At 41.4% G+C, this 25,346-nt stretch overlaps 1 protein-coding gene across 1 annotated transcript in view; it reads right to left on the minus strand.

Annotated features, from left to right (window-relative positions):
• Window positions 1-862: 862 nt before the first annotated feature.
• Window positions 863-25,346, minus strand: part of loxl2b (lysyl oxidase-like 2b) — an 89,689-nt gene continuing 65,205 nt past the window's right edge. The window contains exons 7-14 of the mRNA XM_047382030.1: window positions 22,813-22,964; window positions 21,017-21,184; window positions 16,843-17,008; window positions 13,800-14,040; window positions 13,539-13,654; window positions 8,773-8,909; window positions 8,563-8,674; window positions 863-3,698 (exon numbers count right to left, since the gene is read on the minus strand). Coding sequence (XP_047237986.1) covers window positions 3,628-3,698; window positions 8,563-8,674; window positions 8,773-8,909; window positions 13,539-13,654; window positions 13,800-14,040; window positions 16,843-17,008; window positions 21,017-21,184; window positions 22,813-22,964 — 1,163 coding nt within the window. The 3' untranslated portion in view covers window positions 863-3,627. The remainder of the gene's footprint in view (window positions 3,699-8,562; window positions 8,675-8,772; window positions 8,910-13,538; window positions 13,655-13,799; window positions 14,041-16,842; window positions 17,009-21,016; window positions 21,185-22,812; window positions 22,965-25,346) is intronic.

Consider the following 25,346-nt stretch of genomic DNA (forward strand, 5'->3'; position numbering starts at 1 on the left):
AGAAAAGACAGAAACTGAGGATGAAAAGTTATGCACAGAAAATTGTTTATCATTGTTTCATACATGGCAGTTCTTTAACAATTGATATATATATTACATTGTCAAGTGATTCTACTTTCTGCCTTATACAGACAGCCTACAGTAAAGTAAAATATTGATACATTTTAATTAGTTTGAGTTTGGACTTTGCTGAGAAAGAGAGATATCGAAGGGGCCACAGATGAGAGTAACAATTACAACACCATCCATCCATCCATCCATCCATCCATCCACATACATATATATATACATATATACATATATATATATACATATATATACATATACATATATATACATATATATACATATGTATATATACATATATATACATATGTATATATACATATACATACATATGTATATATATATACATATGTATATATACATATATATATATATATATATATATACATATACATATATATATATATACATATATATACATATACATATATATACATATATATATATATATATACATATATATACATATATATATATATATATATATATATACATATATATATATATATATATACATATATATATATATATATATATATATATATATATATATACCCTCAGTGCCTCCCCAGGGCCCCCTCTAGCTCCGCCCCTAAGTACCAGCAAGAATTTAAAACTACTTTCACCCCTGCCGTTAGTATTCATAATGTAGCTGTTCAACATGTACTGTGCCCTCAGAAAACAGAGGACCAGTTTGATAGCACCAAAACGTACAAATAAACTCAATTCACACACATTAAAAATGCAAAGGAATACAAAAAAGAAATAAAATTAATTTACAAAATACTCCATGAAATTTGTTCAAGCAATGTTTTAATGTATGCAAACATAAATGTCAGGCAGAGAGAAATATGTGATGTAAAAAATGGTATCTGTGCCATCACAGGGTAGAAAACAAATCTTCCTCCAGATTGTATTGCTGTTAGAATATAATGTGAATGGGTCCCACATAATATTCGACAGGTTTCATACTGGCTCTATAGCCATGCCAGCTTGTGTGTGTGTGTGTGTGTGTGTATGTATATATATATATATATATATATATATATATATATATATATATATATATATTAGTTCCCCTGATTGCTCCATTTGCCCCTATTGTGACCCCACAAATACATATTAAATTAGGAATTATATAGGAAGCCCACCTGGATTTGCCAGTTTGAAACCTACAATAGATGTTTTCCATTTGTACTAGGAAGTGTAATTTCTGGGTTCCAAATCAGAAAGATCAGCTGCATGCCCCCTGAAGTTGGAATTCCAACATCTAAAACCCCAGAGCAACCCTGGTTTAAATATCCAATTTTGCTGACACATAAAACACTAGAAGTTGCATAAATAAACCGTTTATTTCCACTTCTGAGCTTGTTAAATGAATTACATTTAGTACTGCACAAATATGTTTGTGAACATGTTCCTTCAGTGTTTGAATCAGTGTTACTGGTTTAGATAACTGATAGCTAGCAGGGTTATTTATTTAATCCTGCTTGTTTTTTTCCCTGCAATTGAGACATAGTTTGGGTATGGTATAGGTCCCAAATTCAAGTTATGACTTGAAATCTTCTTTGTTTGTTGCAATTAAAAGAAGGGAAAAGTTTGCTAGAAAATGTAATAAATGTTTTGTATCTAAGAACAGGCTACAGGCTGTTAGCAGTGGTTTTCAATATGCAATGTGTTCATTTGGCTTTTTTAACTAAACAATGCTAGTGCTAACGGTCAATGCTACATTATTATACATGAAGAGGACTTTGCTTTGCTAACGAGAGCTGTTCAGACTCTGTAATCTGCTACAGTATTGTTTCACATTTTCGCCTGGAACAGAAAACACCAGCGAAATAATGATTCATTCCTTTTTGTTTCCTGCATCAACAGCTTTCTGAGCTAGTAGACTTGAAAATGTGTGCCTTACAGCTAGTTAGAAGACAGTTAGCTTGGTTTGCCAACAGGATAATAGGATGTTACAAGACATTACAGTTTCTGTCTTGTAAAAGTCTGAAAACTCTAATATGAGGCAGATAATTTATTAGAGGTTACATTGTTCAGCTAACTAGAAATATTAGCTTCTTCTATTTTTGACACATTCAATATGGCTTCTGCTTGTATGAAACAGAGAAAGTTGGAATAATAAATCTATGTGTGATCATGTTATCTTTGGAACATAAAATGAAGATAATTACACTGTTAGTTTGTATTACTACTAGTAGAATAACAACAGTTAGCAAATCCCACTGGTTTCTGACTTGCCGACTTGTGAAGCAAGTAAAACTTAGAAACATGGAGAATGTTGTATCTTGGTCAGTGAAGGTGAATAATTCAGTAATTCAATAATTCAGTTCGGTCAGGTCACCGGAGTTAGCTGATTCAACTGAGCTCTAACATGCCCATGGCCAGGACATTTTCTAAACGCTGTATGAATATATAGCTAATGTCAACCAAAACAGAAGCTCATAGTGCTGAATAAACTCCAACACGATGAAGAACTATAGGCAATTTCTGAACATTTATTTCAAAAAATTATAATCCCTCTGTGACTAAAACCATCAAGTGTGTCTAACATACGGTTACAATCTGCCTGGAAGGTAAGAAATCTGCTCGGTCAATGACTCTCTTTGTAACGCTAACTTATGATTCCTAATTTTACATTTTCTCTTGGTAAGTGTTGTCCTTTTGACATCCTTGACGATTTCCTAAAAGTCAATTTGATGGATGTTTAGGAGAAGCACAAAGAACGAGTGACAAATTATTGATAGAAGGGAACAAGGGATTCACTCACATTTCTTGCACTTTTATATCAATATGACAGTGCTTTCAAATTTTAACAAATATATTTGTTATATATATTTAATATTTATAACAAAAAAGTGCCCCTGATGGATTGTTGAGTAATTCTTCTTTTTAAATTAAGGGAAGTCTACTGAGTCTGCCAAGGAGAAAGTAGAGCAAATGCTCCCAATACTTCAGAACTGATCTTTATGTCCTGTTGGGGATGTTGCAGTTCAAGCAACTATCACTTAGAAATAGTGATGAATAGACTTTAGACATTAAAAGTCTGATCAAATGAATACAAAGCAAAGAGCCTCTTATTCCACAAGCAGCCCTTCATTGATTCGTTGCAGAATTCCAAAGTCTACAGGGACATCCTTGTACAAAAACACCAGGCTCTACAGTTGGGTTCTTTTCAAAGTGCTGCACTTCCATCAAGACAAGTTTTAATGAGGTTCCTTAAAATACCTGTCACTAACCTGGATGTTTATTTAATCACACAATAAACGAAATAGTCTCTCAGTAACAGATCTACACAAAGCTTCATCATTCCCTTGATCACCACAAGGAGTTTGGAAGTGTTTTGTAAAGTTCCTGCTGCCTCAGCCTGGACAGAGGAGGTAATCACACATTCTGTGCTGAGAGTTGGCAGGAGGGTAAAGAAAAAAAGATGCTGATAAGATGAGATGATTTATTCAGGGACAGGAAAAATAATCCAGCACAGATGGAATGGATAGTGGTTGGTAGTACTCCTTCCAATGGAGGGGATTGCCTCTTGACTCCAGTCCTTCATTTCTACCAGTGGGTCACCTGGTTGTTTAGCAGGCCTGGAAACGTCATCTCTGTTTCAGAGCTCAATGAGCCACCTAAAGGCAGAGCAGCAAAAAAAAAACAAAAAAAAAAAAACATGTAGAGGTTTAAGAGAATCCAAAAGTAAATTGATTGGTTAACTTATCTGCTGTAAATAGTTTATAAAATCCTAGAGGCTATGTTGCCCGGGGCTTAAATGCCCCTGGTAGGGTCTCCCATGGCAACCAGGCTTTGGGTGACGGGTCAGACAAAGTGCGGTTCAGAAGCCAGCACGTGACATCGCCCTGTATGGCGTTGCCGGGGCCCCAACCTGGATTCAGGCCTGAGGTAGGCACGCTCACCAACGAGTCCCAACAAGCACGACCTCTCCCTGTGCCTTCGGGTCAGGGAGAGGTCTCCAACTGTTGTTTTGACCTACGGGCCAAGCAGTGGTGCAGAGTACCCGGCTTTCTTGGTGTCCCTGTCAGGGTGTTGGACAGTAACCCTCTTGGGGACTTATTCTACTGGGGGACTTCAACGTCCACGTGGGAAACGACAATGACACCTTGAGGAGTGTGATTGGGAGGAATGGTTTCCTCAATCTGAACCCTTATGCTTGAACACCATGGAAAAGCATAAGGGTGTTCATCAGTGCACTTGGACACCCTTGGCAGGAGGTCGATGATCGACTTTGTAGCCATGTCTTTGGACCTTTGGCCGCATGTCTTGGACACTTGGGTGAAGAGAGTTTGCCCAACTGGGGTGGGGTGGGGGTCATCGTTCCAGGAGTATGGAGTCGGGGGCCCTTTATTAGGGGCCATCCGCTCTCCGAACAAGCAGAGCAGGAGTTTGATTCGCATTGCCGGCACTAAGTCGGACCTTTTCCCAGTGCATGCTTGACTCTGGCAGGGCTGCCCTTTGTCAACAGTCCTGTTCATAACTTTCAAAGACAGCATTTCTAGGTGCAGCCAAGGGCCAAATGGAGTCTGGTTTTGGGACCAGTGGATTTTGTCTCATTTTTTAGCAGATGTCGTGCTATGCACTGGGGCGGTTGGCAGCCGAGTGTGAAGCAACTGGGATGAGGATCAGCTCCTCCACATTCAAAGCCATGGTTCTCGACCAGAAAAGGGTGACTTGCCCTCTTCAGGTTGGAGGGGAGGTCCTGCCTCAAGTGGAAGAGTTAAAGTATCTCGAGGTCTTGTTAACAATGAGTGAAGAATTAAGCGGTAGATGGACAGATGGATCCGTGTGGCCGCCGCAGTAATGAGGATGTTATTGTTGGAGTCATCCATTTTGGGCACACAGTTGAACATGCGCAGCTCAACATATATTGCAGCTCTGATGTCACCCAGGATTATAAAACCCGCGGAAAACATACGTTGCAATTTCCAGCGTGTCTCACGGGACAACGCAATGGAGGCGCATATCTATAGAGACAAAAGCTCGCAGGCAAACTTTTTCTCCACACGGCCATTCCCGAAAGAGCTTGAAAGCTGGAAATCTGTCTGATACAAGAAGGTCAGAAGCTTCATGTACTGATCAAAGACCATGCCGACACCCAGCGCAGGTGAAAAACCTACAGAGGTTTTATTTCCATGGAGATGAGTTTCCTCCTTGTTGATTCAGTTGACTAAATGGTTCTTCAGATTTTCCCCTCCTGGACGGATGAGAAGTTTACCGTTTTTTTTTCTCTTCAGAACTGACCCATCCCCAACCGGTGGAGAGAAGAAATCAACGTCAAAGTAATTTCGTTCTTTTTTTATATATTAAATTGGATAGGTGCATTTAGAAGTCTGGGCAGGATGAGGCATAGTTAAGGTGATTTAGAATCATCGGTAGTTAATCCAAGGTATCAACTTGTTGCATGAAATACCGATTGAAGTGTTTTATGCTGAGCTGTGTTTTGATTTGCTGCGCAAGCGCTGCTGAATCGTGCGTGTTCACGTTTTGTCTGGCTGATCCCAAATCAGCCAGGAGTTAAAAGTTGGACTTTTAAAGTTTTCATTCAAAGCAACTGCGGTCTGGGCCCCGTCTGACCACTCCTTTGTTCCAGTTTTATTACTGGAGTTTTTCCCGCCTCAGTTTTATGACTCTTTGTTTGAGATTTGTTGCAATCAGCTGATAGTAGCAAAGAGCACCCAACTCACTGTTTACCAGCTGATCACTGCAATTGTGACATCAGCACACCAGGGTGGTTTCTCTTTCCAAGTTAACCCAAATTGCAAATTTTGTCCATAAAACTGCTGGTTTGATCTTCATAGACACTCAATGCGCAGATATTTTTATTTTATTATTATTGTTCGGTAGTAATTTTTATCCCTTTGTGTAGAATATTGCTTGTTAGTTGGGTGAAGGTTTTTGGACCAGAATAATGGTATATCAGAAGTATTTGGCTTCAATAAATCTTCATATATATAATTAAGAGAAGCGTTTGTGTTTGTTTCGTGCAAGAGTGAATTATCCGTCAAAACAAGGTCCAAGTTTCCCCACCTTCAGTAAGCGGTTGAATAAACAGTGATGCAGTGAGTTGTCGCTGGAGCTCTGGGTAACGTCACTTCCTGTTTTCGCTGTTGCACTTGGTGTGTGAAGGCTCTCTCATTTGATCGGATTTCTCTCTACTGTGGCCCCGTCCCAATACCCGCACTTCCACCCTTGTGTCCCTGAATTGTGCGTTCCCGTTGATGGGTTCGAGTGCGTAGTGTGTCCCAATTCTCCAGAGTCGTCCTTAGCCCCGCCCCCTTTGTGCCCCACATCCACCCTTCGGCGAAGCCCGCATCTAAGCGGACTTTGCCGAAGTATATTACCCACAATTCACTGCTGCAGATGACGTTCTGAGCAAAAACCAATCACAACCGTCAACGTAACCAGCCATCAAATCAGAATAATAAGAACTGCGTAAACTTTAGACAGCAAGCCGACAAATATATTTTTTTACTGGTTTACCAGGCTCAACATTGTAAGATACCATTGGGTTCAGAGTGAGTCTGGGCAGTCAGTAGGACATAACACTGAAGTTATCTTTCAAACAAACACAGACCCTGGGAGAGTCTGGTGTATAAACCTCCTTCGCTTCCTGCGCTTTCTTCTCCTCAAAACAATTGCTTGTTGCACTTTTAAATAGTTTTTTTTAGCAGCAAGACTGTGAAAACAGCGCTGGTTCCCGCCCTTTTTGATGTTGCAGTTACGATGCAGAGGTGCAAGTCGATGACCCCTACTGTCCCTATTCTCCAATATTGCACGCTTGTAACCTGCGCACTTCAACCCTTACATGCACTTGTTCAAAGTACACACTTCATAGAGGGGCGTAGGGTGTAGTGTGGGTATTGGGACAGGGCCTGTGGTATCTCTTACTTGTTATAATACATAAGCACGTTAAAACACATACTTTCTGTTGCTGTATTTGACGTTTGGGGACTCTCCGTGTCTTACACGGTTTTTCTAGTAGTGGTAAGGGGTCGCTAGCTTAGCGTTAGCTTTAGCTCCACCATGGCTACCTGTTCTGCTGTTTCTCTCTCTGAGTCTCCTCCTCTCTCCTGCTCTCTGTGTCAGATGTTCAGTTACTCCTCTGCCTCCATTAGTGATAATGGTATGTGTAATAAATGTAGCATTTTTGTAGCTCTGGAGGTGAGGGTGTCGGAATTGGAGGCCCGGCTCCACGCTGTTGAAAAACCAGCAGATAGCTGAGGCCCCTTAGGCAGTGCGGAGCCACCGAGGGTAGCTCCCCGTGGCAGTCCTCCAGCAGAGCCCACACAGCCGGGGCCTCAGGCCGGCTGGGTGACAGTACGTGGAAAGCATAGTCCTAGATCCCTGCCCACGGGTCACCACCAACCCGTCTGCGTTTCTAACAGATTTTTCCCGCTCAGCGACACACCCGCTGAGAAGCCAACTCTGGTAATTGGCAGCTCCATAGTCAGAAAGGTGGCACTAGAGACACCAGCGACCATAGTCAAATGTCTGCCAGGGGCCAGAACGGGTGACATCAAATCATACCTGAAACTGCTGGCTAAGGATAAGCGTAAATACAGTAAGATTGTAATTCACGCTGGCGGTAATGACACCCGGTTACGTCAATCGGAGGTCACCAAAGTTAGTGTTGCTTCGGTGTGTAAGTTTGCCAAAACAATGTCGGACTCTGTAATTTTCTCTGGTCCCCTCCCCAATCTGACCAGTGACGACATGTTTAGCCGCATGCTGTCATAGTGGAATGTCACCTTCCCCCCCAGCGAGGTGACATTCCACGTCCCTAGAGCCAGCCTAAGCATCCGGGGATCGGGCCGCCGAGGACTCCACCTTCGTCCGCCGCCCAATCTTCTTTGCACCAGTCCCTCACGGTTCCCCCTGCAGGTGGTGGGCCCACTGGGGGATGGTCTCGCGTCTCTCATTCGGGCTTGGCCCGGCCGGGTCCTGTGAGGAGCAACCCAGCCGCCAGACGCTCTCCGACAAGTCCCGACCCCAGGCCTGGCTCCAGGGTGGGACCCCGGCCCCGCCGTACCGGGCGACGTCACGTGCCTCAATTTTGTAGTCGTCATGAGGGGTTCTTGTACCGCTCTTTGTCTGACCCATCACCTAGAGCCTGTTTGCCATGGGAGACCCTACCAGGGGCATTTAAGCCCCAGACAACATAGCCTCAAGGATCATTCGAGCACTCAAACCCCTCCACCACGTTAAGGTGGCGGTTCAAGGAGGGGCTGTTTGTAAAATAATTAATTTTAAATATATTTTAAAGGTTGATGAAGCACTGGTCATTTCACAGTTTCTTGTCGGGTATTACCTATAGTTGAGTACTATAACCTGCTCACAATGCAACACGTATTATTATTAAATTTAAGCAGTTAAACTGAGAATACCAGGTTGAGCACCAGTTTCTAGTTTGTTTATTATATTTTGGGATCAAAGACAGTAAAAGATATAGCTAGTCTTCAAATCATTTCAAGATCTCACCATTATGGCAGCTGTACATCCACACACGATGACCATCGTATCGACATCTGCATTTGGTGACGTTGTTGGTGTAGTCTGATTCTGGCACTTCATAATTAGGGTTAATAATGATCTGTTAAAGGACGGGCAAGAATTAGTCAAAATTTGTGCAATGAGAAGACATTGCAGAAACACCACTAATAGAAAGAAAAACAAAACAGGACAAATCACCTGAAAAATGTAATCCCCAGGTTTGACATCGGTGATGTCAACCCACTGACAGTCAATGTCGTGCCTGTAGGTATCCCAACAGCCCACAGTGATGCCTTGCTCTCCAAAGTTAGCACATTCATACTTCTTTTCAATACCTACAAAGATAAAGTAAGAGAACTTCACCACACAAGGCTTCATGGAGCCATTCAGAAATTATTGATGTTTTGCATAAGGTGATCTACACTCACCGGCCACTTTATTAGGTACACCTGTCCAACTGCTCGTTAACACAAATTTCTAATCAGTCAATCGCATGGCAGCAACTCAATGCATTTAGGCATGTACAGGTCCTTCTCAAAATATTAGCATATTGTGATAAAGTTCATTATTTTCCATAATGTCATGATGAAAATTTAACATTCATATATTTTAGATTCATTGCACACTAACTGAAATATTTCAGGTCTTTTATTGTCTTAATACGGATGATTTTGGCATACAACTCATGAAAACCCAAAATTCCTATCTCACAAAATTAGCATATTTCATCCGACCAATAAAAGAAAAGCGTTTTTAATACAAAAAACGTCAACCTTCAAATAATCATGTACAGTTATGCACTCAATACTTGGTCGGGAATCCTTTGGCAGAAATTACTGCTTCAATGCGGCGTGGCATGGAGGCAATCAGCCTGTGGCACTGCTGAGGTCTTATGGAGGCCCAGGATGCTTCAATAGCGGCCTTTAGCTCATCCAGAGTCTTGGGTCTTGAGTCTCTCAACGTTCTCTTCACAATATCCCACAGATTCTCTATGGGGTTCAGGTCAGGAGAGTTGGCAGGCCAATTGAGCACAGTGATACCATGGTCAGTAAACCATTTACCAGTGGTTTTGGCACTGTGAGCAGGTGCCAGGTCGTGCTGAAAAATGAAATCTTCATCTCCATAAAGCTTTTCAGCAGATGGAAGCATGAAGTGCTCCAAAATCTCCTGATAGCTAGCTGCATTGACCCTGCCCTTGATAAAACACAGTGGACCAACACCAGCAGCTGACACGGCACCCCGGACCATCACTGACTGTGGGTACTTGACACTGGACTTCTGGCATTTTGGCATTTCCTTCTCCCCAGTCTTCCTCCAGACTCTGGCACCTTGATTTCTGAATGACATGCAGAATTTGCTTTCATCCGAAAAAAGTACTTTGGACCACTGAGCAACAGTCCAGTGCTGCTTCTCTGTAGCCCAGGTCTGGGGAATGCGGCACCTGTAGCCCATTTCCTGCAGACGCCTGTGCACGGTGGCTCTGAATGTTTCTACTCCAGACTCAGTCCACTGCTTCCGCAGATCCCCCAAGGTCTGTAATCGGCCCTTCTCCACAATCTTCCTCAGGGTCCGGTCACCTCTTCTCGTGCAGCGTTTTCTGCCACACTTTTTCCTTCCCACAGACTTCCCACTGAGGTGCCTTGATACAGCACTCTGGGAACAGCCTATTTGTACAGAAATTTCTTTCTGTGTCTTACCCTCTTGCTTGAGGGTGTCAATAGTGGCCTTCTGGACAGCAGTCAGGTCGGCAGTCTTACCCATGATTGGGGTTTTGAGTGATGAACCAGGCTGGGAGTTTTAAAGGCCTCAGGAATCTTTTGCAGGTGTTTAGAGTTAACTCGTTGATTCAGGTGATTAGGTTCATAGCTCGTTTAGAGACCCTTTTAATGATATGCTAATTTTGTGAGATAGGAATTTTGGGTTTTCATGAGCTGTATGCCAAAATCATCCGTATTAAGACAATAAAAGACCTGAAATATTTCAGTTAGTGTGCAATGAATCTAAAATATATGAATGTTAAATTTTCATCATGACATTATGGAAAATAATGAACTTTATCACAATATGCTAATATTTTGAGAAGGACCAGTAGACATGGTCAAGACGATCTACTGCAGTTCAAACCAAGCATCAGAATGGGGAAGAAATGTGATTTAAGTGACTTTGAACGTGTCATAGTTGTTGGTGCCAGACGGGCTGGTCTGAGTATTTCAGAAACTGCTGATCTACTGGGATTTTCATGCACCACCATCTCTAGGGTTTACAGAGAATGGTCCGAAAAAGAGAAAATATCAAGTGAGCGGCAGTTCTGTGGGCGCAAATGCCTTGTGGATGCCAGAGGTCAGAGGAGAATGGCCAGACTGGTTCGAGTTGATTAAAAGGCAACAGTAACTCAAATAACCACTCATTACAACCAAGGCCTGCAGAAGAGCATCTCTGAATGCACAACACATTGAACCTTTAGGCGGATGGGTGACAGCAGCAGAAGACCTCACCGGGTGCCACTCCTGTCAGCTAAGATCAGGAAACTGAGGCTACAATTCACACAGGCTCACCAAAATTGGACAATAGAAGATTGTTTGCCTTGTCTGATGAGTCTCGATTTCTGCTGCGACATTCGGATGGTAGGGTCAGAATTTGGCGTCAACAACATGAAAGCATGGATCCATTCTGCCTTGTATCAACGGTTCAGGCTGGTGGTGGTGGTGTAATGGTGTGGGGGATATTTTCTTGGCACAATTTGGGCCCCTTAGTACCAATTGAACAACGTGTCAAGGCCACTGCCTACCTGAGTATTGTTGCTGACCATGCCCATCCCTTTATGACCACAGTGTACCCATCTTCTGATGGTTACTTCCAGCAGGATAACGCGCCATGTCATAAAGCACGATTCATCTCAGACTGGTTTGTTGAACTTGACAATGAGTTCACTGTACTCAAATGGCCTCCACAGTCACCAGATCTCAATCCAATGGAGCACCTTTGGGATGTGGTGGAACGGGAGATTCACATCGTGGATGTGCAGCCGACAAATCTGCAGCATCTGTTTGATGCTATCATGTCAATATGGAACTGATTCTGAGGAATGTTTCCAGTACCTTGTTGAATCTATGCTACGAAGGATTAAGGCAGTTCTGAAGGCAAAGGGGGTTCCAACCTGGTAATAGCAAGGTGTACCTTATCAAGTGGCTGGTGAGTGTATATGGCAACTTGAGGGCAATGTAAGAAGGTGTGATTAGTCACGTATTTGATTTATAGATCGATTCAAGACATCTGGTTAAGTCCCCTTTTTGGGGGAAAGCAGAACCTAGGAGTAAATTAAATTTCTGGTGTATTAAAGTAAACAGAGAGTGTGTGGAGCAGTAATCAAAGCAAAAGGTGGCTACTTTGAAGAACCTAGAATATAAGACATATTTTCAGTTGTTTCACACTTTTTTGTTCAGTATGTAATTCCACATGTGTTAATTCATAGTTTTGATGCCTTCAGTGTGAAGCTACAATATTCATAGTCATTAAAATAAAGACAACCCTTTGAATGAGAAGGTGTGTCCAATATATATATATATATATATATATATATATATATATATATATATATATATATATATATATATATATATATATAAATATATATATATATATATATAATTAAAACTTGAAGCATCATCATTATAAAGCACATTATAAACACTGAATAAGCTGATTAAACTGAAATGAAAAGTTGCACACATACTCTATCATTGTCATTAACCAGCTAAGCAAACAGTGTCATCAGACAAGCTAACGGAGAGACTAACATTATGTTTCCTCACTCCGAAAAGGAACAAATGTAGAATATTGTAGTGGCTTAAGTTGCTGCTGAGCTCCCTTCACCCTCATCGACTCCAACATGTTTTTGTTTCAGGTGCTGCATCATCACCGTGGTGCTCCGGTGCCATGTCCAATCACTTTTGTAAAGCTTGCATGTTAAGCATCTTTTAGTTTAGTGAAGAGTGAAGTGCTCCCACACTTTTGGACTTGGGTCAAACCGTTTTCTGAGTTGGTCATTTGTGGAATTTACTGAATTTCCTTTAAAAATATCACCTCCACTCTGCCTCCACCTCGCTCCGTTCAGCTCGCATTGCAGGTTGAGTTTTTTTTTTTTTTACTTTTTCGGTCAGTCCGCAGTGACAAAGCTCTGCAGGGGACGTAAACGTAAACATGGTGAGTGACCCAGAAATCGTTGCCAACACTTTTAATAATCGATTTTAGTAATTGATTTTTATTGATTTTATCGATTCGTTGTTGCAGCCCTGCTGTCCACCCTCCGACGCTCTCATCTACTGCACTGTTGTGCCCTACACCGTTGCCCTCCAACCCTCTGCTACAAACCACCACACAGACCTCTGTCCCTGGATTCTCTCTCGCTCTCCCTGGAGTTCATCTTCCACTCCTACCAGTTAGCCTCCTACATTTCCCTCAACATTTTTCTGTGCATTATCTCCTCAACTCACATCTACCTCTCAACCCTAGTGACTCTGCTGACCTGTTTCTCCAGGACGTTCCCAGATCAAGATCACCTGTGCTTTAAGTATCATTGTCTCACAAACTGTTTAAACCTTTCCTCTGGTCTTCTGAGAGCATTGGTCCATGTGGGTCTCGCATTTAGGTAAAACAATGCCATTAGCAGTTTTTAATACTTTATATTGGAAGTTTACACGAAATTCAGTGTGGCCTCTACCTGAAGCTGTCTGGAGACAAACGTGGCACGGACCAACAGTTTGACCCAGCCTATAACTTCCACTCAGTTGTACCTCCTAGTGGCAGAGGTGTCATAGCACATCCTTAGCATGCCCTTTTGTTTTTACACTCATGTAACCCAACATTGAAATTAATATGAAGGTTATTTGATTCAACAATATTTTGAAAATGTTTTTCTGTTATTATTAAATCATCAGTAAAAGCAGCAACAATGAGAGTCCAACCTTCATCACATTCTGAGTCCTCCAGGCAGAAACTTGCTTTGTGTCCCTCTGCCACTCTGGTTCCATTTAGGGTCAATAGGTCATACGTAGTGAACACCTCCATGCTGTGATAATGCCTACACAAAGACAAACATAGAAACATTTTAAATGTCTCTTGATTCAAAAATCACTACCACACTATAAGAGTCTATAGTTCGCAATGCAGCATTTCTGTAGTTCATTAATATATGCGTTGTTATTTATAAATATTTGCTCTGTGACCTGTGACAGTCGTGCCACACCCACAGGTGCTTGGCAGCTTTAGGTTTGAAGTCGGACTGGCCGTTGTTGTGAATCTGGGAGGAGAAGCGCAGCAAGCGGCGGAACGAGTTGCTTGGCGTCCGGTCGGAAGTTGAGGCCAGACAGTTCTCCTCATATGCACACTGCAGCATGAACATTGGGCGGTCCTCCATGTAGGTGGTCTGCTCCACCACCTGAGGGTTCAACACCAGGTCAGGAGCCGCTGAATGCCGGGGGATGCGGGGAAAAGAAACAGGGATGAGGACAGAGACCAAACATTTTTAGAAACACAGAGAAATGGCTGTATGTGAAGAAAATGAGTGGTTTGTGTTTCAAGGAACAGTGATAGTTCAGTAGTTCAACACAGGTTTGGTAACCTTTGTATAAGGGATAAGGAAATGAACCACCTGAATAAAACAACTCTGCAATTAGTTTACAGCAACTTGAAAAGTATTTATCTCCCTTAAACTATTTCACATTATGTCATGTTACAACCAAAAACTTTAATGTGTTTTAACTAGATTTCATGTGACAGAGTAACACAAAGTTTGGCAAAATTATTATGAAGAAATTAAATGATATAGGATTTTCACTTTTTCTTTTTACAAACAAAAAACCTGCTGTCGCCTCACCCTTACATGTCGCTCGTCTGACATTTCGCCAGTATTTCGCATGACCAACGGGCTCCACTCGCTCAACGACGTCATCAAATACAAGGAGCTTCTCTCTGCTGCTTGCCGGTTTCAGCTCATCATGGAGCGAGTGACTATGCTTTATTTATGGAAAAGCCAAACAATGTCGCCAGCGTCAACATTCCTGGGTTCACCACATTCTCCAGAGACGGAACAAGTTTGAAGAGTACCACCACCTACTCCAGGAGCTTGATGATGCAGTGTGAGGATTTGTCCCGCGTTGGGGGACAAATCAGCCTCTGGGACATCAACTACAGGAGCTGTATCCCTGCTGCAGAACACCTGCACATCTGTCTTCGGTGAGTAAATAAATCTCAGCTCACTAGATAAACAGCCAAATTGTACTGTCCAAATCTTCTAAATATAATAAACATTTTTGTGCCTAAACATATGGATGAGGACTGCCAAAATACACCAGGCAAGAGCTGATATGACAACAGAATGTAGCATGGTAGCATATTGAATAATTTTTTAATAATGGCTGATCGGCAACCTAGAAATCAGGCTTGCTGACGTATGAATCAGTAAATTAAATACCTATAAATAAAATAGAATTTCCAACATGAACATAGATGTGCCCTGAGCTACTGCTGTGAGCTTCATACTTGTATGACAATTTTTGTCCTGAAAAGAGGGCTATAAATGCAAAGCAAATTGACAGAAAAGTTCAGATTTTTCAACTCCAGCGAAATTCGCTTCGTGTCCACCGCGACCTTCAGTTTGCTCTCGCTTTGCTCTATTCGCCCTAATCGCATCGACGCATCGCTTTGCTCCTAAACGCGCGTCTACATAGAGATAACATGTAAATCACTCCCACTCCGGTCACGTCATTCGCGTTCGGTCTGAACCTACCAGTAAAGAAGACGAAAAGCAGATATAATCAGTAAAATGCAGGATTGTTTTTACAATCAAAATATTGTATTTTACGGGCAGATTTTGCTGTGTTTGTGTCAGTCAATCCAGTTATTAATTTAATTGTCTTTGAAGTGTAATAACTAACCAAATATAGTGAAGAAATGTGGTTTACATTAGTATTTAGCGATCCTTACTAAATATGTTGTAAAATCACTTTTTGCTGCAATTACAGCTGAAAGTCTGCTAAGATATGTCTGTAACAGCTTTGAACCTCTGTAAAGTCCATTTAAAGTCCATTTTGTGTGTAATTTCAGTCAGTTCAGTCAGATTGGATGGAGAACATCTGTGAACAACAATGTTCAAGTCTTAATATAAATTCTCAACTGGATTTAGGTCTGGGCTTTGACTGGGCCATTCTAACACATGAAAACACTTTGATTAGAACCACTCAATTGTAGCTCTGGTTGTATGTTTATAGATTTATAGTCCTGCTTGAAGGTGAATCTCCATCCCAGGTTTTCTTCAATAATTGCCCTATATTGTATTGTGTGGCTCATTCATCTTCCTATCATCTTTAACCAGCTTCCCTAACCCTGCTGAAGAAATACCTTTCCACAGCATGATGCTGCCCCCCACCATGTGTAACTGTGAAGATGGTGTTTCCAGGGTTACATGCAGCATTAGTTTTCTGCCAAACATAGGGTTTTGAATGAAGGCCAGGAAACAGTATTTTGATCTCATCTGGCCAGAACACCCTCCTCAACATGTTTATGGTGTCTCCTATATAGTTTGTTGCAAAACACAAACAGGACTTCCAATGGCTTCCTATTAAGACTGGCTTTCTTCCTACATAAGACCAGATTTGTGGAATTTAAGATCTTCCACCAGACCTTCAGAATTAACATGCGCCTCTTGGCTGATTCTTCGATTGATGTTCTCCTGCTCTGGCCTTGATAAGTTTGCACTTGTCATACATCTTGGTGGACTCATCAGAGCTCTGTGAAATGTTTAATGCTTGGTTGCTGCTTTCTGACCTAACACTCCTTTAAACATCTCCATATCTTTCTCCATGACCTATCTGCTGTGTTTTTTGGTCTTTATGATGTTGTTTGTTCACTTATGTTCTCTAACGAACCTCTGAGGCCTTCACAGAACAGTTGCATTTATACTGATATTTATACTGAAATTACACACAAGTGAGCTCTTGTTATTAAATTACTTGAGTTATTACTGGTGTGAAGTAAAGGGAGATGAATACAAATGCACACCACACTTTTCAGGTCTTATGTGTGTTGTGTTGCTCTGCCACATAATATTAATAAAAATGGAAGGTCATGGAGTGTGAATATGTTTGCCAGAAGCTGTAACTGCAAGTTCAAATGTGTATCATCGCCGCATTTTATTTTATGCGTCAGTCTGAGTAGAAGTGGGGATCTTAGGAAGGCAAATATTAGGCACTACCTTTCCCAGAGTCTTACTTTCAGAGCAGGAGACTCCAGCGGCGCTGCTTCCCCCTCCTCTGGGGCAACTGAGGTGGGCTCCGTGGTGCAGACAGTGAGACAGAGACATCTCAGTTCCAGAGCAGCGAACGCCACTCATCACCACATTGTCAGCACTAACCTCACCTGGCCAATGCCACGTCTCCTGTTGACAGAAATGTTCAGAGACGAAATTACTTACCATTTTCTCTACTAAAACTGACACTTATTAGACCTTCTCAAACACAGCACCTTATAAAAGTTGCTAATATCCTTACTCTTGCCATGTGTTTCTGCCTGGTGTTACTGTGATGGGACTATCAATGTACACCAGCAAAATAAAAGAAAACTGAGCAAATGCTTAGAATAAGGAGGAATTTCTCTGAGTTTTAGGCTGGCACAGTATTCAGTTTAAGACTTCAAAACTAAACCACTGAACAATCTTTAGATACAGTTTATTATTTTCAGGTTGCTGGAAAGAAAATGTTTGGTGAAAACAGCGATCCCGAATGTGGGCCAAATCCAACAACCTTTGTATTCCAGGTGTATTTAAGATCGAAAGCAACATGAGCAGATTCTTGATTCTCAGGTAGATTTGCTCTTAGGTTAAATGTATTTCCATGTAAACGTTTCCACACCTAAACAAGTAATACAACTGCTAGTTTTGGAGAAGGACTTATAGTAACCGATGTAAAAGAGAACATCCATCCCATTGCAGCTGACAGGCCTTCTAAGGCTTGCCTGGAGGCAATGTGGTGATCTGATCACACAGCTCTAAATTACACAGTTCCACAGACACTTTCAAAGGCTGTTAGAGCTAACCATCAGATTTCTGACTGTAAATGATATGATGAAACAATTAATTTCACACCAGGACAAACCCATCCTGAACAGAATCCTCGCCTGGCGAACCAGGAAGATGTAAACAGGCTCTTTAAGCGCATGAAAACAAAGAAAGCTGGAGGACCTGATAACGTCTCCCCATCATGTCTGAAAGCCTGTGCAAATCAACTCGCCCCCAATCTTCACCTGGATCTTCAACAAGTCACTGGAGAAGTGTGAGGTCCCCTCCGGCCTCAAACGAACCACCATCATCCCGGTGCCCAAGAAACCCACCATCCTAGGATTAAATGACTACAGGCCTGTAGCCCTGACGTCTGTGGTCATGAAATCCTTTGAGCGGCTGGTGTTGAAGCACCTGAAAGACATCACAGGCCCCCTGCTGGACCCCCTGTAGTTTGCTTACCGAGCAAACAGGTCGGCAGATGATGCTGTTAACTTAGGTCTACACTTCATCCTGCAACACCTCGACCACCCAGGGACATACGCCAGGATCCTGTTTGTAGACTTCAGCTCAGCCTTCAACACCATCATACCAGACATCCTCCACCAGAAGCTCACACAACTCAACATCCCAGCCTCCACCTGTCAGTGGATCAACAGCTTCTTGACGGACCGACAGCAGCAGGTGAGACTGGGGAGCATCTTCTCCCGATCCAGATCAATAAGTACTGGTGCCCCCCAGGGATGTGTTCTATCCCCACTCCACTTCTCCCTGTACACAAATGACTGCACCTCATCGGACTCGTCCGTGAAACTCCTTAAGTTTGCAGACGACACCACTGTCATTGGACTGATCCAGGACGGTGATGAGCCTGCATACAGACAGCAGGTGGATCGGCTGGTACACTGGTGCGGTCAGAACTACCTTGAACTGAACCCACTCAAGACTGTGGAAATGGTGGTGGAATTTCGGAGAACACCACCCATATACACCCCCTCACCATCCTCAACAACACCGTGTCGGCTGTGGACCACTTCAGGTTCTTAGGAACCACCATCTCTGAGGACCTGAGATGGTCTTCACACAGACACTGTTCGAATGAAGGCCCAGCAGAAACTGTAATTCCTGAGGCAACTCAAGAAGTTCAACCTTCCACAGGAGCTGCTGGTCATCTTCTACACTGCCATCATTCAGTCTGTCCTGTCTTCATCCATCTCAGTGTGGTTTGGCTCATCCACAAAACAGGACAGGTCCAGACTGCAACGAATAATCAGGTCTGCAGAGAGAATAATCAGGGCTGACCTTCCCTCCATCCAGGACTTATACAGGTCAAGGGTCAGAAAAAGAGCTGCAAAAATCTCTGCAGACCCCACACACCCTGCACATAAACTGTTCAGAGTTTTACCTTCAGGCCATCGCTACAGAGCACTGTTTACTAAAACCAGCCGCCACAGAGACAGTTTCTTCCCCCAGGCTGTTTCTCTGATGAACATTCAATAGAGTACAGAACAACAGCAAGCAGATTTTGCAAATTCACCTTTTTATTATATATGTGTATATTGTACATTGAAAATATGTATATTATGTAATGCAAAAACAAAACTAGAGAGCTAAGTGTACCAGAGTCAAATTCCTTGTTTGTATGTACGAACTTGACAATAAAACTGATTCTGATTCTGATGCTAAAGCAGAAAAAAAACTTTGGGCAGTGGGATGAATGGAGTAAAAAAGAATTCTTCAGATTAAAAAATAAAGTGAAATCTAACTATTTTTATATGATGAATTAATAAAGAGGATGTTCTGATTTACACATATTTGCTCCTGGGTCATTATCCAGCCCTTTAGATGTCCAAGACTGACCCATAGTGGTCAATTGAAAATCCCAAATTTAACATGTGTAGTATAGAGGGACCCCCACGATGTGACATTTGTCCCATGCATATTGTTACCTGCAACATATTGTGGCTTTGTAACAGAAAAACATTGGTTTCTCTACAGACTGAGACTAATGTCCATAAAGAGAGAAATTCTAATTTCATGTTAGCTGACACACACAGAATGTAGAATCATTACTTTAATAGAACCCTGTATACAGTAAAATATGATAATGCTCTATTAAATATTGGGATTCTGAAATGAAAGATTCTTTTTAAATCCTCCTGCCATAATATTTCTTTGCTACAACCATCAAATTATGGCCAAAGATAGTTTTTCCTTGATTCTGTGTGAAAGCATCTCCCATTTGTCAGGATACATGAGGTGGCTTAAGAACTCCAGGTCAGTATTATTTAACTGACCTTTAAAGCTATATAATGCTACATGGCTTTAATTTTTCTAAACTCGAAATAAGTGTTGTACTCAGCATATGCTACTTTAATACCTCGGATCAGCATCAGGGATGAAAAATCCTGATTGGGAGATCCCTAATAGAGACATAAATAATTACAGCTTCTTCTGACTTTATCTACTGCAATAAAGTGTTGCTGGAAATGTATACCGGAATTAAATCTGCAGTCTAATGCAGGTTGGTATAATAGTGAAACGATTTTTTACTAACAACTTTTTAAAGTCATCGGTAAAATCTGCAGATAAACAACAATAAAAAAATAAAAGCATTTTGACAACTTTTTGTGTTAGGCTTTTGTTCTCTAAAGCAGATAACTGCAATCTAGGTCAGATGTCTGATGGACAAACAGTAACAAACTAAAACAGTCATTTTCTACCGCTTCTTCCATAGTGAGTCGCAGGGAAGCTGGTGCCTATCTGCAGCAGTCTATGGGCGGGAGGCGGGGTACACCCTGGGCAGGTCGCCAGTCCATTGCTGCAAACTAAAACAATGTCCTGATATTTTCTGGGAAATCAAAGTCCTTAAAGAGAAGGCTTTTTGGTTTTTGGGATTGTAGAGATTGTAGTCAGTGCTTTTTTCTGTTTGTTCTACTAGACATCATTTTCAAATGCAGTTTATCTATTGTACGAAGTTATTAAGGAAAGTCATGTTTTGTTTTGTCCTCTCATGTTCAGTTTCTTGAGATATTATGTTTTAAATTGTAAGTGACCAGGTACAAGAACTGGTCAAAAGAAAGGCAAATAATCAGCCAATGTCAAAACAAACCTTTTAAAGACCTTGCTTCTGTGTATTAGGGGAGACTTTTCAAAGATGGCACAGTAAAACTAGTAAAGATAGCACTGATATAGTCCATCTTAAGTTGTTTCATATATTTATTAAGCTGGTGTGATAGAGATTACCTGAACATAAATCAAACTGTTGACAAATATGAAATAGTGAAATTTGAGTAATAGAATGTGCACAAAATCCGATTCATGTGAATTTAATTCAAGTGTCTCCTTCTAAGAACACAAGTGAACTTGTTCTGTTGATGGGACCAGTACCTGGAAGGCACTGCTAGCAAAGCCCAGGCCTAACTGTCTGCAGACCACCATGGCCTCCATGGTTCCCCAGCCCTCACTGCATACTGTCCCCCACACCAAAGAGCCGTTCCTCTCCACCAACACCTCCACACGGCCTTCGAAGGGGTTACGGCCACCTCTCAGACGCAGCTGTGGGTGAAACATTAGGGGGAAAAAAAACACAGTTAAGGATGAATCTGTGGTTCCTCGAAGCAGACACTAGATCTTCAGTCACTTTTATTTATATTTTCTACTTTATTGAGGACAACAAATCTACTTAAACATCTTTCAAAAATATAAAAATTTCATCAATTTCAGTCAGAAAAGCCAATAATTAACCTTTCTGTTATAGGAATGATAAGAAAAGCTCTTTCAGCATTTTTCAGCATCAGAAGACCACCAAAGCTCCAGAACCTGATAATGTCTCCCAATCATGCCCGAGAGCCTGCGCTGACCAACTGGCCCCCATCTTCACTCAGGTCTTCAACAAGTCTCTGGAGCTGTATGAGGGTTCAAATGCTCAACCATCATCCTGGTCCTCCTTAAATGCACCATCACAGGATTAAATGACTTTAGGCCTGTTGCTCTGACTGTTGTCATAAAATTCTTTGAGCAACTGGTGTTGAAGCACCTGAAGGACATCACAGGCCCCCTGTTAATGATACAGTCAATTTGAGACTACACTTCATCCTGCATTACCTCGATCACCCAGGGACATTGGCCTGGATCTGGTTTGCATGCTTCAGCTTGGCCTTCAACACCGTCAGCCCAGACCTCCTCCACCAGAAGCTCATCCAGCTCACAGTGCTGGCCATCTATCAGTATATCAGCTGCTTGCTGACTGACCCGCAGCAGCAGGTGAGAATGGGGCGCATTTTCTCCTGTTCAAGAACAATCAGCACCGGCACCCACCAGGGATGTGTTCTCTCCCAACTCCTCTTCTGTTTGTACACAAATGACTGCACCTCAGCAGATCAGTCTGTGAAACTCCTGGAGCTTGCAGATGACTCCACTGTTATTATTTTGATCTAGGACAGTGATGGGTCTGCATACTGACAGAAAGTGGATCGGCCACTGGTGCTGTCAGAACCACCTGGAGCTTAACTGAGTAAAGTGAAGTGTTCTCTTCCAGAGAATACTACCCCCCTCACCATGTTGAACAACACGGTGTCTCCTGTTGATCACTTCCAGTTCCTAGGAACCACCGTTTCATGAGACCTGAGATGGTCCTCCCTCATAGACACGGTTTGGAAGAAGGCCCAGGAGAGACTGTACTTCCTGTGGAAACTCAAGAAGCACAACCTGCCACAGGAGCTGCTGGTCATCTTTTGCTCTGCCATAATTCAGTCTTCGTCCAAAAACCAGGTGCCACAGAGACAGTTTTTTTCCCCCAGGCTGTTTCTCTGATGAACACTTAACAGTCAGAGTGCCCAGATTGCTACCATGCATTTTTGGACTAATTCAATCATGTTTTCGGTTTTGTAAAAACACAGCATTTAAATATACACATTTCACAAAAAAACTTTGGTTTTTCCTTCCCTTCTTATCTATTTAAATTTAATATGTCTTCATTGAGAACAAGGTGGAACAGATGTCACGTTCCTTGTTTGTGTTACAAATTTGGCGAATAAAGCTGATTCTAATAAAGAGAAAGCAAGTTTTTTTATGTTAGTGGTCCAGGACACATTTCATGTTAATAGATTCAGTAAGCAGACAATCATCAACATTAACTGCTGAGAGACAAACTAGTAAATCCCTAATTAGATCATGTTTCTGACCCTCTGCTCGAAGCCCATGGCTGGAACGTTACATCTGACGGCTGCATCCTCCTCATGGCTGCAGCCAAGAGCCTCCTTGTTTAAGGAACACTCAGTTATGGACTTCTCAAATCCTGAGCACTGCACTTCATTCATATGCACGGGCCCCATACCTGAGAAACACACAAGCATTGAGAGGTGATCAGTTTTTCAGGTTTAAAAGTTTGTGATTTAATTTTAAAAAACTTAAACTATACGTCCTCAACAAAAAAACTTTCAACACCACCATTTGTTTTTGGTACTTAAAGTGAAACTTAACTAGATCTAAAAGCATAACCCAGCCCCCAGACAACTTTTTAAAAATGTCACCTTTCAGAATACATTACGTTCACACTGCAGGTATTGATGCTCACATCCGATTTTTGGCTGAAAAACCATTAAAAAAATAATAATTTTAATAATGATTATTATAATATAATAATTAAATGCAACCGCCATCAGAATTCACTCTGAACAGTTGACGACCACAGAGCAACCCGCATGTGCAGAAGGAGAATGTACACAGGTAAAACCACTGAGTAAATTTTACTCAAATAGAAGCAACTTTTACTCTAAAAAAAGACAAAATTTGGTCGCAGTCTAAATGAAAGAGTACAATTTACTCACACAGCAGACTTGAACTTACAGAGTAAAATTTACTCTATTTGGTCTATATGTTTTAATCCACATGATGATAATGTCCTCAGTGTTGTTTAATTTTTTTTTTTACTCTGGCGTAATTATACTCCAATGAGAAAAGAATTTACTTGGAGTGGAACTGAATTTTAATTCAAATAGGTTAAGATTTTTACTCAGAGTAGAATGTAATTATGTCAAATATTGCTCTGAATACACAAAAATGGTTACTTCTGATATTATTGAATTTTATTCCCAAAAATGTGAAAGTTTACTCTTAAAAATATTTTTATCTCTAAATACAATTATAAATATAACCAAATTAAACTTTATTTCACTTACTATATTACACCTAACTGTATTACAGTCATTATGCAGTGCTAGGTTTTTAAAAAGTACAATAAATAGATCAGAAATCAGTATTTTAACAGCACCTTTACTGTTCACAGGAAACAGTATAAAAACTGGCATCGCCATGACTGTATGACACCTGTAAATCAAAAGCTTTGGAACAGAAAAGCTCTTCAACATAAATGACATGAGGTCCATCTCTTGTACACAGAACTTGAAAAACATTGAAATGCTCATTCAGACACAATGTTTGCAGTTCAAAAGTAACCAACAGTAACCTCTCATCTTTCACAACAACATTGTAGATCTTATGAAACTCTGGTATTTCATTATGGACTTTATACAAACAACTAAATCCGCACGATAAATATTTGCATGGTGTTTGGCCCATCAAACGTTTAACACCTTTGTGTTCATTGGTAGCTGAAGAGTCTCTGCTATATCGCAGCCCCAGTCCGATGCATTTAAAGACATCATTTTAACTGATCCAATGCTCAGTTTCTGTAATCAAAAAGTAATACCAAAAATGCAGATGCAGAAAACACTAATCAAAATACAACTGCTGGAGCATCAGGCACCTCACCCACATTTAACTGAGGAGGATAATTTTATTTGTTTGAACAAAATATCAATAACTACTGTAGTTTCACTTGAAGGCAATACATACTTGATGAAATGCAAGGACTTAACAAAATGATGAGCAAATATGATGATTCTCACTTAATTGGTCTCTTTATTTTCATGACTATTTATATTGGAGATTCTCATCAGAGACAACTAACCTGTGAATAAACACACATGGAATTATATAGTAAACTAAAAGTGTGAAATAACTCTAAATATTTTCATATTATAGATTTTTACAAAATAGCCACCCTTTGCTCTGATGACTGGTTTGATCTCTTGGCATTCTCTCCACGAGCTTCATGAGGTGGTCACCTGAAATGGTTTTCCAATGAGTCTTGAAAGAACTTCCCAGAAATTAATATTTCAGTCATTACAGCTAAGGGCAGCTACTTGAAGGATTCTAAAATATAACATTTTTAAAGTCAGTTCACAATTTTTTGTTTGCTACATAATTGCATATGTGTTCATTCACTGCTTTGATGCCTTCATTGAGAACCTACGTACAATGTAAATAGTCATAAACATAAAGAAAACCATTAAATGAGAAAGGTGTTCTAAAACTGCTCCATCCCCCAGCGAGGTGACATTCCACGTCCCTAGAGCCAGTTTAAGCATCCGGAGAACAGGGATCTCCGCTCTCAGATCCTCTTTGCATTTGGTCCTTCATGGGTCCCCCTGCAGGTGGTGGGCCCACTAGGGGATGGCCTTGCATCTCTTGTTCGGGCTTGGCCCGAATAAGAGATGCGGTGCCTGTTGTGGCGGCAATCCCCGAACCCTGTGGTGGACACCGGCAGTCAGGGATACAGTCAAGCTGAAAAAGGAGTCCTATCGGCTGTGGTTGGCTTGTGGGATTCCTGAGGCGGCTGATGGGTACCGTGAGGCCAAGCGTGCCGCGGCCCGGG

The sequence above is a fragment of the Girardinichthys multiradiatus genome, chromosome 12, assembly GCF_021462225.1.
Source record: "Girardinichthys multiradiatus isolate DD_20200921_A chromosome 12, DD_fGirMul_XY1, whole genome shotgun sequence".
Taxonomy (NCBI): Eukaryota; Metazoa; Chordata; class Actinopteri; order Cyprinodontiformes; family Goodeidae; genus Girardinichthys; species Girardinichthys multiradiatus.